This window comes from Nymphalis io, chromosome 11 (genome assembly GCF_905147045.1).
Source record: "Nymphalis io chromosome 11, ilAglIoxx1.1, whole genome shotgun sequence".
Classification (NCBI taxonomy): domain Eukaryota; kingdom Metazoa; phylum Arthropoda; class Insecta; order Lepidoptera; family Nymphalidae; genus Nymphalis; species Nymphalis io.
Genome location: NC_065898.1, coordinates 5,631,382 through 5,646,037, shown reverse-complemented (window position 1 = coordinate 5,646,037; position 14,656 = coordinate 5,631,382). Strand labels below are relative to the sequence as shown.

At 31.8% G+C, this 14,656-nt stretch overlaps 1 protein-coding gene across 7 annotated transcripts in view; it reads right to left on the bottom strand.

Moving 5' to 3' along the window:
* Window positions 1-14,656, bottom strand: part of LOC126771828 (rap1 GTPase-activating protein 1) — a 296,244-nt gene that overhangs the window by 84,788 nt on the left and 196,800 nt on the right. For 3 of the 7 annotated variants that reach the window (XM_050491948.1, XM_050491951.1, XM_050491956.1), the window contains exon 1: window positions 5,063-5,843. The exons of the other annotated variants lie outside the window; for them this stretch is intronic. In XM_050491948.1, the coding sequence (XP_050347905.1) occupies window positions 5,063-5,293 (231 nt within the window). In that variant the 5' untranslated portion in view covers window positions 5,294-5,843. Of the gene's footprint in view, window positions 1-5,062; window positions 5,844-14,656 lie in introns of those variants that run through there. 7 annotated transcript variants of the gene reach the window in all.

Below are 14,656 nucleotides of genomic sequence, written 5' to 3'. Positions count from 1 at the left end.
AATTAATATTAAAATCGAGAAAAATGTTGGAATTTTCTCTATTAAAATAAAAATAGCTGACTACTTAATAATAATAAAAAATGCTAAATTCTTGCAAGAGCGAAGAAATCTAAATCGAATTAAGGATCTGCAATGCGATTACTTCTGACAAACGGAGCCAATTTATTCGTCTTTATTAATACCTCAATTGATGTCGTGATCGCAAATACACTTTAATTATTTTTATATATACACGACTTTTAAGCACTGTTCATTTTATTTATTGAAAAAAAAATCTTTTGCATCAATTTTAGAAACGTTTGTTACAACGTTACAAACAGAAACGTTATAATTTTCGTTTAAATAATTTTCCTGATTATATAATAGGATTATAAAATATATATGTATTAACAATACACACACACTTAAGTAATAGCCTGTTAATATTCCACAGCTGTGCAAAGGCACATGTGGAAGAGTTTTATTCAACACATGCATATTTTCTTACGATGTTTTCTTTCACCGTTGAGCATGCAATTAATTATTATAAGTAAAAATTAAGCACATGAAAGCTCAGTGGTGCTTCCCTGGATTTATCCGATGCGGCTAAGATCTAAACGCTCCACCAATCTCGGCTTCATGACAAGTAGGTATGCTATAATTGTACTTACATAAATGTTTTTAAGAATATTTCTAAAAAATATAAAAGACTAAATATTTTAGTGCGTGTATGAATTGGTCGGGTTATATTCTTAAATAAGAGAGAAAAATGAAATTTGAACACGCTATTGCCGATGTAGCACAATATTGATTGATTTATTATTAAGCGACGGACAGAATGATGAATTCACAACGTGTCATTCAAACTATTCGTGTAGACTGGTGGTAGGGCTTTGTGCAAGCTCGTCTGGGTAGGTACCACCCACTCATCAGATATTCTACCGCAAAACAGCAATACTTGATATTGTTGTGTTCCGGTTTGAAGGGTGAGTGAGCCAGTGTAATTACAGGCACAAGGGACATAAAATCTTAGTTCCCAAGGTTGGTGGCGCATTGGATATGTAAGCGATGGTTGACATTTCTTACAATGCTAATGTCTAAGAGCGTTGGTGACCACTTACCATCAGGTGGCCCATATGCTCGTCCGGCTTCCTATTCTATAAAAAAAAAAAAAAAAGACTTTCCCTAACATCATGTTTATATAACTTACGAACTAAATTAAAATACTCTGTTTATTTTTATTTTAACAAACTGTTTTCTTTGTTACATACTGTTTTAGTTCTGTTTATTTTATATTATGTATACTTTTAATCTCCTATATAATTAGTTATTAGTTAGTAAATTTTAACATTAACAATGTTTATTGATATAAGGTAAATTTTGTAGTGTGTATATAGCGGATTTTGAAAAGTAAAAAAATAATATAAATGATTATTGTACCAATAAAATGTTCGTGTGTAATTTTCACGATATCCCCGCTTATGTTAATATAATTTTGTCCCAAACATGTCGGCACATTTCCATCAAGTCTATGGGAATAAGTTAAGGGTTGGCAAACACAAAGAAAAACAACAAAAAAATCAATGTTTAACTGATTTGGCTATTTTTGTCATTATTGATTTGACATTCGAAAAAAGAAGACCCAATATTGTTCAACAAAACTTTCGCTAAACAACATTCAAAAATAAAGCAAATGTTAATATTTAATTAAACATCTACTAAGCAAGTTTATAAGGCTAAACATTGTCAAAGTTAATTTCCGCTTTATGGATATTTTCACCTATGAAAATAGTTTTTATGTTTTGGATAATTATAGCAGATATGTCAATTATTACGTAACATCAACGAAAAATTAAATATTTCTCTTTTCGCATACAATAGGTATAAAACCTTCTTAATGAATTACGTTATGAAAAAAAATTATCTTAAAATAAAATTTCGTTAACAATATTTTGCTTGCGATTCAATAAAAATGTCAAGCATCTACTTACGAGCCGCATTAAAAATGTAAAACCGAATACTAATTAAAAGAGTTTGTTATAAGAGAAAAAAAAACGTGATACAGAATTTTCATACAAAGTTGCATTAATTAGAGAATTTTCGCATGACAACCCTGAAAGCAGTAAAAACGTCGAGAGTAATTGGAGTGAGAAATATCCAACGATACACGCAGTCTCGACACGATTTTTGTTATGACCTCTTTCCGAGATGTATTTTTCCTTTGCAAATATTATAACATTGATTGTGTTACTCGAGACATCGAGATTTATCATACTATCAATAACACCGTATCCGTACCGTTATATATATTTAATAAATGGGGGAGATGTTGATGTTGGGAGGGGTTGTTATACAAGACTACTTCATCGGTGTTCAAGCTTGCTTCATACCAAATTTCATCAGAATCGGTTCAATGTTCTAGCCGTGAAACCATAACAGACAGACAAGAGTTACTTTCACATCTATAATATTATTGTAGATAATAATAATCTCCCAGCCAATTTCGACCACGGCGATCGCTTCAACTCCTTGCCTGTAGCAGTCAGTTGCACAGGAGATATTTCAGTGCACAAGCGTACGCGCAAAACGCAGGTGCACACCCTCGTCTTCCTCTTCCTTGATCAAATGGATTATGTGTCTAGCCGACAGTGACTGTGCGCCTTCTACCTACGCCCTAGGCCGTCCACCTTGTCTAGCTACCTCACCAGTTCCGTAAGGCCCGATTGCATATCTGCGTTGGGTTGCCTCAACCAGGTTTAGCCCGCGAGCCAACGCAGTTACCAGAGTGTGGCCACTGTATGCACTACAGCTTCTTGGAGCTGATGAGAGATTGCAGAAAGCCTGTGATTAGCAAAGCCACACCGCCCGTTATGGGCCGACTGGCCCGAAAGTATTCACAATAGGCCCCCCACTACATCCCTAGTAAAGATAATGAAGTATAGAACAACAGATGAGTGTCTGCCCATACATTCTATCAGTCTAGATGCCGATCTAACCTTACCTAACCATGAAATGGAAACGGATGATGGAAGATATTATATCACTTGTTTATATAGTTTAATGGCTCATTAACCCTTCAAACAGGAACACAGCAATATCGTTTTAGCGGTAATACAACATGAAAATATGGAGTAGTACTTTTTTCGGTTGATTAATTGTAATAATAATAACTTATTGTTCATAAAACAATAATATGATTTAAATAGTTATTGCTAAACTTTTGGCGATATTAAAAATTGTATATATATTAAAAATTTGAAAGTACCGTCCAAGTTTTTTAATAAGATAAAAAATGTAAATAGGAAATAAACTGACGCAGCAATCAGACCGTCACAGATCTTTTATTACATTTTTTAAACGAAGCGGTGCTTTTTCTTAGTTACATTGTTTAAGAGAAAAACATTTGTCACTCTATTTTGAAATATCACAACTCTTTATGCAAATATAATTTGGAATTTAACAATAAATTCGAAATTTAAAATATATTTTTTTATTATTTCAACGTCAAGTTATTATTGATATTTATGTTAACAAGCAAAACCCGGCATACGTTGTCTTACAAGACAAATGGTACACCATTCAGTTATATTTTTTAATCATAATCCTGATCAAAATAATAAAATATGTTTATTTTTTAATTTAATTTGTATTTTTTGTAAGACACACACATATACGCATTAATGTGTTTTTGTTTATTATAAATACTTAGATTTCCGTGATAAAATTGTGCATCACGAAATAAAAGTGAGTGAGGTCCTTAATAATTCTTAGTCAGCGAGGAACCGCGAGGAAGACTGTAATTTTTCATTAAGCAACGTCTCAGGCCGTGAAAGGAAGTGCACGTGCGCACATGCGAATACGAAGTAGGGATTGCAATAGTGATTCGTATGCGAGGAATCGTTTTAATATTAAAACAATAAGTTATGAAATCAAAACAAACAGAATAGTTATAAAATTATACATTATAGTGGACAAGATAAAGATTTTGCTAATATTTATCATTTATTTATACTGTTTATTGAATATATCATTAACATATATTAAAGGTAAGCCGCAAAAGAAAAACAAAACATATGCAGCGGCTGCCTTATATCATTTATATAAAATAGGAAGGCGAACAGGCAGATGGGTCACCTGATGGAAAATAGTCACCATCATCCATAGACATTGGCGCTGAAAGAAATATTAACCATTTCTTACATTAATTATCAATGCACCACCGACCTTGGGAACTAATATGTAATTACCCTAGTGATTTCTTCCAGGCAACCTAGGACATTTGAAAATTATATTCAAAATATGCCATACAAAGATAGTTTTTAATAAAAAAAACCAAGACTCATTTCGTAAAGCTTGTTTCACTTGATACAATATCGATATAATAACTAGTATCGATATGTTTAAAATTTAAAAGATCCTCAAATAAACCACCTTGACACATACTACGTGAAAAGGTGTCGTTAACACTTGACAAGATGCAAACCAAAGTGACATCAAAACTAAAATGACGTCAATCAGAGCTAACATGAAACCGGTTGCGGCCAAAACAGAAGATTTTCACCATTACTCATGTTTACGTAACACAATGATTCATTTTTAATCGACATGTCAACACAAAAAGTTTACCCTGAAAATAATATATTTGTTTTAACCAGTAACTCTTAGACTAGACTCTTGGATTACACAGAACGAATCCCGGTTAGAAAACGTTTAATCTTTAATATAGTAATTCGTAAATTATTTTCACCAAAAGTATGCGCAAAATTTCAGTTGTATGGCCATTGGTTTAAAATTCAATTGAAAGTTTGTTACTAACAGTTGAAGTTAAACAAAATATTGTATTATTGATATACTAATGCATTATTTTGTTCATACATATATGTACAAGTTTACTAAGCTGACTCACAATGACTTTGGTGATTACAAAATTATTAGCTTTAACTATCATTATTATTATAAACCATTTTCTAATGCAAACAAATTCCAAATATGACTTAGCGATGATAACACCAGTACAGATAAAATAGTAATAGAGAAATAAACAAGTCGAATGACATCAACAAATTTATCTAATAACACGTACCTCTTTTTGATCAGTAGGAGTACTGGTCCTTACTCCGGTCAAATCCTTCCACCTGAGCACACCCATGACTGCGTGTCGCACCCACGAACCTCGTCTTCCAGTCCTACCGTTGGATAGTTCATCCACAACACCACATAAAACTGAGTTCACAACCAAACCCCTCCCAGCTCCATCTTTTTCGCTTTTAAGCGCCACTTCGCCGCTTATTGGCAGGGACCTTCTCTCCCTCATAAAGCCCGAAAAAAATCACCGGATAAACGAATCTCAACGCTTCCCAAATCGCAGTCTCACATCACACGCTTCATTAATCATCATAAGATCTGACTACAAAGACCTCCAAATAAATCTGGTAGTATCGTTTATTTTTATTATCAGCTGTCAGGTCACCCAGCTGCTCGTCCCCGTAACCGTCCTATAACTTTTTCAATTATCTACACGGCTCAAGAGAACGCCTCCAAAAATTCGCTCCAAATAGCTTTGTCCACAACGATACACAAAAACAGTGAAATTTAAACTTTCACTTCGCACCCGGCGTTTTCTTTCCCTGGATGTAGGTTAAATTTCTTTCGATAAACAAAAATAACTGTCAACACTTGTTTATACAAATTCATACATGCGTCCTATTGAAGTATACCTCACAAAATCACACATTCAAAAATTATCGATAACCAAAACAATCCGATTGGAGATAGAGTACAATGTTCCGGAACTGTCAAAATACGATCGAAACGCTAAAATTGACTATTCAACGCAACGGAAACACGACGTCTACTCTGACTTGCGTTCGTAAACCGAATGGAGTGGCGCGTGCCACATGCTTCCACCGTCGCTGACTCGCTAAAGATGCTCCATCTCTTTCCTTTCAAGTCATTTTCTGTAAAACAGATAAGGACAAAGAGCGCATTCAACTTTCAGATGCAGAACTTGAAGACAAGACAGGTGAATGCAGCAAGCCGACAACAAAAACTTTATTACAGAATGCGAATATTCCCATCTAAAAAACTATATCCATTAAAAAGTAAATGAGAGATATTGGTGTTAAATTGAATGACTAAGATTCCCGAGTTTTCAAGTATTTACCTTAATAATTAAACTTAAATGATATAAAGGATCATTTTAAAATCATTTAATTTCATATGATGATCCCGTTGTCGGCAAAGCCAGGGTTATTTTATTTTAATTCCAATTCCAATTTATAATATTGGGAATCAATAACTTACTGTTAAAAAAAACATGTACAAACACTCTTCAGTCAAAATGTCCAATTGCAAATCGCAAAAACACATTTGTATGTAGGAGTAGTGCGCGTGGGAATATCCGGTTCAGTCAGGCCAAGCGCATCACCCCATGGGGAGCAATTGGAACAAAGATTCAACAGGTGCAATTGCAGCTGGTTCCGAAGTCTAAATAGCTTGAGGGAAATCTTAGAAAGCCATCCGGCAATGTAGGAAGGATGTGGTGCGGTAATTGAAGGTAGACGTTATTAAGGTTTGAACCAAAAAAAAAAGTACACCTCTAAAGAGGTTTTATTGCATTTTAAAAAAATGTTTAAATTTTGAAATTTGCGATATAGATCAAACTCACATATGAATTTAATTACTTATATTACTATATGTTTATGACTATATAGATTACATTTTTTCAATGCAAATTCTCATGTCGCATCATATGTTGATTTCCGCTTCAAACATTTGGTTAGCCACGGGATACCAATATTCGATGCAAACAATTTCATATTACGGTTTGTCACCGCTTGAATTACAAACAACAAAAAAACGGAAATTTAAATTAAAGCGCTGATGCTCCAAATAATTAATAATTGTTAAAACAAAATGTATTCTCTAGACTATAGGCCGTTCTAAATTCAAATCGCATTTACTTTTTTGAAGCGTAAAAAGTTACGGACTTTGTTGTCAGTACTTTACTCTTTTCCTTTATGAAGATTGTTTTTTTTTATTGTTTGTTTATAAGCACAACAGCGACGTTTATCTCAAAAGTATTCAGATCTTTGCACATATATTTTAAGTTATTATATACATATAAAAAATACACCTTCTAGACCTAAACGATGCGATCGCACGACGTTGTCGTCACTGGCGTGTAATATAGTTTTTTTTTTTTTAAATATACTAAATAGCAGAAATTTAATAAGTATTTCCCAGTGTGTATATAACTTGATATTGAGAGGACTTCTTTAACTTTTATATTTTAAGTTAAATATTTAAGTTATTTTTAATATGAGTAGGTAATGTAATAAATCATAATTTCTTAATATGATTTGACATCAGCGCAACTTTCCACTTCAAGGTAAACGACACTAGATTTAATACGGTACTTTCTTTAAGTATAGAAATGATTTAAAATGTTATAACCTCACCGTTTGTTGGAAATTTTCTCTTTCTAGAAACGTAGCATGACGCTGATGTGCATTCTGTGCAAATGGACGTTACTTTTCATTTGGAATGAATCTTTTTTTACAAATATTACAATAAAATAATCTTAAGAGATCCACTTAAAAGGATTTGCTATCTTCATAAAGTGACAATATTAGTGCAAAAAAAGTCCTTATTAGAAATTTACGACCATTTTGTCTCAACCTACTTTTTAATTGATTTTGGATACCTATATATACTTCCTCAAAATCCTTATGACAGTTTTTTTTTTGTTCGGAACGCATATCGCTACATTTCGAGCAAAAGAATGATACTCATTCTTTTCCATATAGCAAGTAATGTACACATTTACTAAAGAATATATTAAATTATTAAATAAAAGAATAACATACGATTGTTTTAATTTTTTATTTGGACTTACGTTAATCTGCAGCGATGTGCATTAGACAGCATACATCATTTACGGATATATTTTTTATAAAAATATATATAACGACTAAAAGATACGACTCACGTGCCATGTATTGTATGTTGATGGTACTTTGATACAAACTTTCACATTAGCGTCAAAAACAACTGTACAAAGCTTCACCTCAATTGTATGAAAGGTTTAGGAACATACGACACAACCCGATATTTAGTACTGATGTTACCTATTTATTTTATATATATGATATGCATCATTATGATATAATAATATGACTATTTATTTAGGTACAATTAAACTCCGGTTAGATTTATATTTTTTTGCACGCAGTACTGCCGTGCGTGTGAGTATGAATAGCAATAGGGTGTGAGTGAGAAAGAATGATAAGTGACACTATTTTTGATTATTTTCTCTATTGAGTCAGTTTATAGCGAGTTAAAATGATGTGGATAGTATATTAAGCTTCTGTATGAAAATATACATAACGTATGTACCTACCTTAGTGAATGGTCAAAAACTGTCTAAGTCTGTTAATCTCAACAAATATACAAACATCCATTTTTATATCAATTAAAATGAAATGCTATTTCAGTTGGTGTCCAATTTTTTTTTTAATTAATTTATTTTTGATTGTAATTATGAATCAAATATATCACGTTATGTTGACATAGTTATGATGGTAATTTAAGAAATAAATATAGCGTAAAATAATGGACCGTTAAGAAAGATGGATGTGATAATAGAGTAAGGTTCGAATAATGTGAGAACTCGTTAACTAATTACTGTTTAACTATTCAGACGATGCTGGAAAGAGTTATTCATTTTTGAAATGTTTGCCACGGTAATGAGACTTTTATTATGACAATTTATTTACACATTTTAATGAATTTACAAATATCGTTTATAATCAGAAAAATATTTGTTTTTGTTAATTATTTCGTGATTACAGAAAATAGAAGTTTTATTTTTCTATACCAATAGTAATATTTTGATAATCTGATATCTCGCTAAGCGAAGTAAGATTATAAACAAATAAACAAAACCAAAATTTATAACTATAGTCCATAAGTGACTTGATTTTTTCTATAATATTAATATTTTGTCTGTAGTTGTTATTTTTTGTGTATTTTAGTACAAACCTTAAATCGTATTGTGTTTAGAATATTCTATTCTTCGAATCTAAGATGAATCTATTCAATGAAGACCTTGCGATGTAATTTTGCTTATAAAAGATCACGTTCGTTTAGGGATGTTCAATATTCATCGATATGCACACACATAAAATATTGCTTATCAGAAATTACCTACTAAAACCCATCTCTATATAAATCAATCGTAGAAATCTTGCGTAGTACGTAATTTATTATCAATACATATAAAATTACAAGTATATAATATAGATACATACTATATACAGTATTATTTTATTTATTATAATTTATATTACTTTTTTGAAAAAAATAGAATTAAAAGATAGCCTTTAAAGCCTTTGCAATAAATGGAATTAAAATATAAGAGCTTGATGACCGATTTCGGCCACGGAGGCCAATCTCAAGAGAGATTAGCCAACTGTGCAGGACATATTATAGTGCATAAGTGTGTGCGCAAACAACGGTGCATTTTTTATTCAACCCCGCTAATAATTCGATGGGACGGCAATTCAACACGGCCGGAAAGGATTCCGGCGCGGGACCAACGGCTTTACGTACGTAAACGTTTTCAAAGCACGGGAGTGTACACTTCCAACTTCCAGACTCCGAGCTGCTACTAAAATTATTTGACAGAAAAACTCAATAACTTTTTGTTGTCAATCTGGGGTTTGAACCAAGGACCTCAGCAAATGCGGCGATGGCTAAATAACCACCAGCCCACGAGGAAGTTAGCAACAGCTTACAACACATTGCGCACAATTATAGAAACTATGACATTTACGAAATAACTAAGATACAGATCGATTACAAAATAACTCAAATCTCACACATATAGTGTCACAACTCTAGAGCTGTGATTACGTAAGCGATGCATCAGTTATGCAACTGCATGCTCCTCATTTGGCGGTCGTTAGTATAGGCTCTGGAACAATACTAGACTCCATAACAATCTATATTTTGGAACGCACACATACATTTCGACGAAAATTTAAACTAAAATCGTATATACTAGGTGCATTTCCGGACTACGGTTATATTCTGATTTGAATTCGCATGTAATCAATTGAACATTTTGGATATTATTGATACTTTAGTTTTACTGTTTTACATAATATATTTATTTTACATAATATATTTTTTTTAATTTCCTTAGTTCTTCTGTTTTAAAAATAAACAGTGTCAGAAAGAGATATTCATATTCAAAAATGCTACAAAATAGTATTGAGTTGCGTCAAAGCAAATTATATAATGTTCATATTTTCACGTATTTCATATTTACTGGTGGTAGGGCTTTGTGCAAGCTCGTCTGGGTAGGTACCACCCACTCATCAGATATTCTACCGCAAAACAGCAATACTTGATATTGTTGTGTTCCGGTTTGAAGGGTGAGTGAGCCAGTGTAATTACAGGCACAAGGGACATAAAATCCTAGTTCCCAAGGTTGGTGGCGCATTGGCTATAAGCGATGGTTGACATTTCTTACAATGCCAATGTCTAAGGGCGTTTGGTGACCACTTACCATCAGGTGGCCCATATGCTCGTCCTTCCTATTCTATATATAAAAAAAAAACGTCATATTTATATTTCTTTACTAATTCTAAATAATTCTTTGTACTTTAGAGTAATAGTCGAAATTTACTAAAAAAATATAAAACCTCCTCTTTTTACATCAACTGGTAACAGGTAGTTCGTTATTCGCTAAGAGAAACAGTATTGCGATTCAACACAGATATATAGTGCTAGCGTTATTGCCACAATGTATATCATAATTTGTAAAATACGCTATGTTTATGAACAGTATCAATTTAGTTCTCGTTCTAAATAATTCTCTATTAAATAAATTTTCATATTGTTGTGAATAATGTCGCTTTATAAATAGAAGGCGCTTTGTTGCATTTACTTTGTAATTTTGAATAGTCATTTATGCCATCTTTCCTTATATTGTTTTCCGTGCTGAAGGAAAACAATTCATATTCAGGTTTTGCATTTAATATTTATTTCATTCGTATCAATTTCCTTCATGGGTTTTTACAAAACAAAAAAACGTCATGGCTTACTTGGTTTTACTTGAATAATTATTTAAAATAAAAATAATATTAATGATTTTACTTGAATAAGTATTGTTATTTCGTTGATTTATCATACCAAAAGATATTTTTTATCGTGTCTTTTTTGCCTTCTAAACACTTTTTAAGTGAATACTAGTGATGCCTCTTTTTGTTACTTACTTTCGTCCCCTCGTATAATATTCAAATTATTCAAAGCTAGACACGAAGGCTAGGATCGTACCTGCGACTTTCATATCACTAAGCGATCGCTTGAGGTATCAAATTGTTACATTTAAATTTGGACTATGAAACTTACATATAATTACTTATGACTACATAGTGCTATTAATGTTCGTTTACTAAAGTAACAATTCGTTTTCCTTATGGATGGGAGAACTATTTAAGAGTAGTTCAAAATTTTCTCTATAAAAACATTCTTTAAATTTCGAAATAGCATGTATGTATGATTATGTGATGTTTAATAACGATTTTAACGGTGTGAAACTAATAAACCATCGCTTACTTATATACAACATCGATACATAGCAATATAAAAACACGACATATTCATATACACTCTTTTCAATCATTTTCTTCGAATAATGAAGGAGGTTTTTTCGAAAAAAGTTTTTATGTAGATTACGAACAAGTGAACACGTCCCAGTTTAAAAATGTATATTTAAAAAAATGCGTTAAAATGTAGCTTACACTCATATCATGACACACTTACTATAAAATATATTAAGAAAACCTCATCACTTGTTTTCGTTTTCAATCAGCGCAGTTTACACCTGGGAATAAAAACAACGGAGCCGGAGGAACTCATTACTTAAAAGGTTTTTTTTATTTTATTTTTTAAAATATGTAAATTCATGATTCCATGTTTAATGTGTTTAAAACGCTCGTATTTGGAACATGTCCACGAAAATGTAGTTCAAGCGAATTTTTAATGATACCACTCGGCTTGCCAAGATATATTTCAGGCAATTGTACTTATGAGTCTACAATGAACGATCGTTTTGCAGCAGTGCAGTGTTTGTTGACTCTGCCAAGATAACTATTGACTTGGATTATTGGTTTGGGACTAATTTAAATTATATAAAAAAGAAGCAAATTATTAACTTAGGAAAACATTTTAATATTCGTTTTATACGTTTCCGTTTGATCTGTGTTGTTTTGTTTAACATCTCACAATTAATCATGAGTAAGTATTCGTTAACATTTTTTATTTTTTTGTAGGCCAAAATCTAAAATCTAATACACAGGATCATCGTTACTTAATTTTATGCACAGAAATAAAGAAACTTATATAAATTATTTATTCTTAACATATTATTGATGGATTTTATTTTTGGAGTTAAAAAATATATTGTGAATTACTATGAATAACCAAATTTTTATTTCTTGTATGTAACTTATTCATTTATTATTATTTGTGTGTTAATTATTTTAATACTGTTGTGTCAGAAACTTTTTTCACGAACATTTAAAATAACATCTAAAACAAAGATTATATGAAATCTAAAACGATTACTTAAAATAATTTCACTTACCCTAAATTTACATGTATATTTAAAAAAAAAAACTAACTAACTAGATATATATTATCTCTATATATAACTAGAGATCTCTTTGCAAACATTTATCGTTAGCTACTGATCTATTCATTATATTAATTGCAAATCAAACTGTTATCCGATTTAGCATACAATGTAGATTGCACTGGCCCAGCCTCTTTATGCGAAGGTCAATCAATAACACAGTCATGGCCTGCTGACTCAGACAGGACAGTTGTATTCATAACCAGGTTCCGAATCAAATGAGAATAATAAGAAACATACAATAAATACAACCAAAAATACATAATACAACAATACAACGATACGATATAATATTATACTACTAAAGTATATTATGATATTTTATTTAAAAAAAAACTTTTTTTTAACTAGGCGTAAGTAAAACTCTTAATAAAAAAACAGATAACTAAGCCGATAATTATTTATTAATAACATATGTATATCTGTTTTAGTTTTAAGAAATTCCAATTTTAAACTAAATTTATTTGAAACAAGATATAAAAGGGTGACATATATGTACATAAAAGTACATACATATAAAAACTGGTCAAATAAAAATAAGTAAAAACAGACTTGTGCAATGGAAATTGCTTGAGGTATAAATACCTAGTTTTATTTTGCCATAAGAATAACTCCGGTTTAATAAACAAAACTGAACATATTATATGATAACCTAAGAATGCCTGAATTTTACTGACTTTCGTTATTACTTTAAAACCCAAATCTTCTTCCAATATCTTTAAAGTGAGCCTTATCGATAACGATTCTACCGTAAATGGTTCTTTAAAATTCTTTTAAAAGGGTCGAATCAAAGAGTAGAATCATTACCCGAAACGAGGACAAGTTAGATAAAACATTAAGTTAAAAACACTAAAAGGTATGTCGGTGAAACATTTGAGCTTAATATTTAAACAATACAAACATTTTACATTTTTAAAATGAGAACAGAGAGAAGTATAATATATTTTTTTATTACATTACCAGCAAGATGAGGCAAAATTCTAAATAAAAATGCAGTTATGTAAAATACGAATCGAGTTATAAATTTAAGAAACGAATGGATAAATTATTACTATTTATTTCAACCAAAAATTAATTTGCATACACTTTTGATGCTAACGACGATACAATCAACGCTATTATTGTTACAGTAAATGGTTTCAATAAAAGCTTTAAATATTTAAAAAAAGTTTATTAAAATTAATTTAATTGTTTTCATTTGATAGTCATTAATCTGTTATATTATTTATCGATAGACAAAAAAAAAGAAAAATGTTTACTAATATTATAAATGCGTATTAAGTAAATCTGTGTGTCTGTTAAAATTTCACGGCAAGAACACTGAACCAATTTTGATAAAATTTTGTTTAAAGCAAGCTTGAACCCCGAGAAAGGACATAGGCTATTTTTAACACCCTTCCCCCAACACTAACATGGGCGAAGCCGCAGACGTACACTAGTACCATATATGCTATAAAATAATTAAGTATTCATATTCTGAGCTGTGAAGTTAGATAAAAATCATGTACATTTCTTTTCGCTAGCCGCCATCAGGTGTAAAATGTATTTTATATTATATGTTTATATTATAATTACGAAATATGATATACGATTATTAATTTTATCCGTGCAGTGACGGAGAAAGAATACATTTCACTGCCCCACTCTTTCCCATGGGTGTCGTAAGAGGCGACTAAGGGATATCTGAGCGACCATCTGCTCATCTGGTGGTAGGATGCTAACATCCGCCTGGCTTGTTACCACCGTACGCATGGTGAAAACTCGTGAAGTGGCTTGCAGCCGCGTTTCGAGGTCAGCCAGTGTACAGCCAGAGCCCGAGCGAGTATTGGCGCGATGGGTGTTGGTCCGATTGGAGACGGCTGTTGAACCAATGCCGGGGGAAACTGTATTGACCTGCCGGACAGGGAGACCCGAAGAAACGGCTGTTCCGCTGGCCGCCCGTGGCATAGTACAGGGGCCCGAGCGTGCCTAACC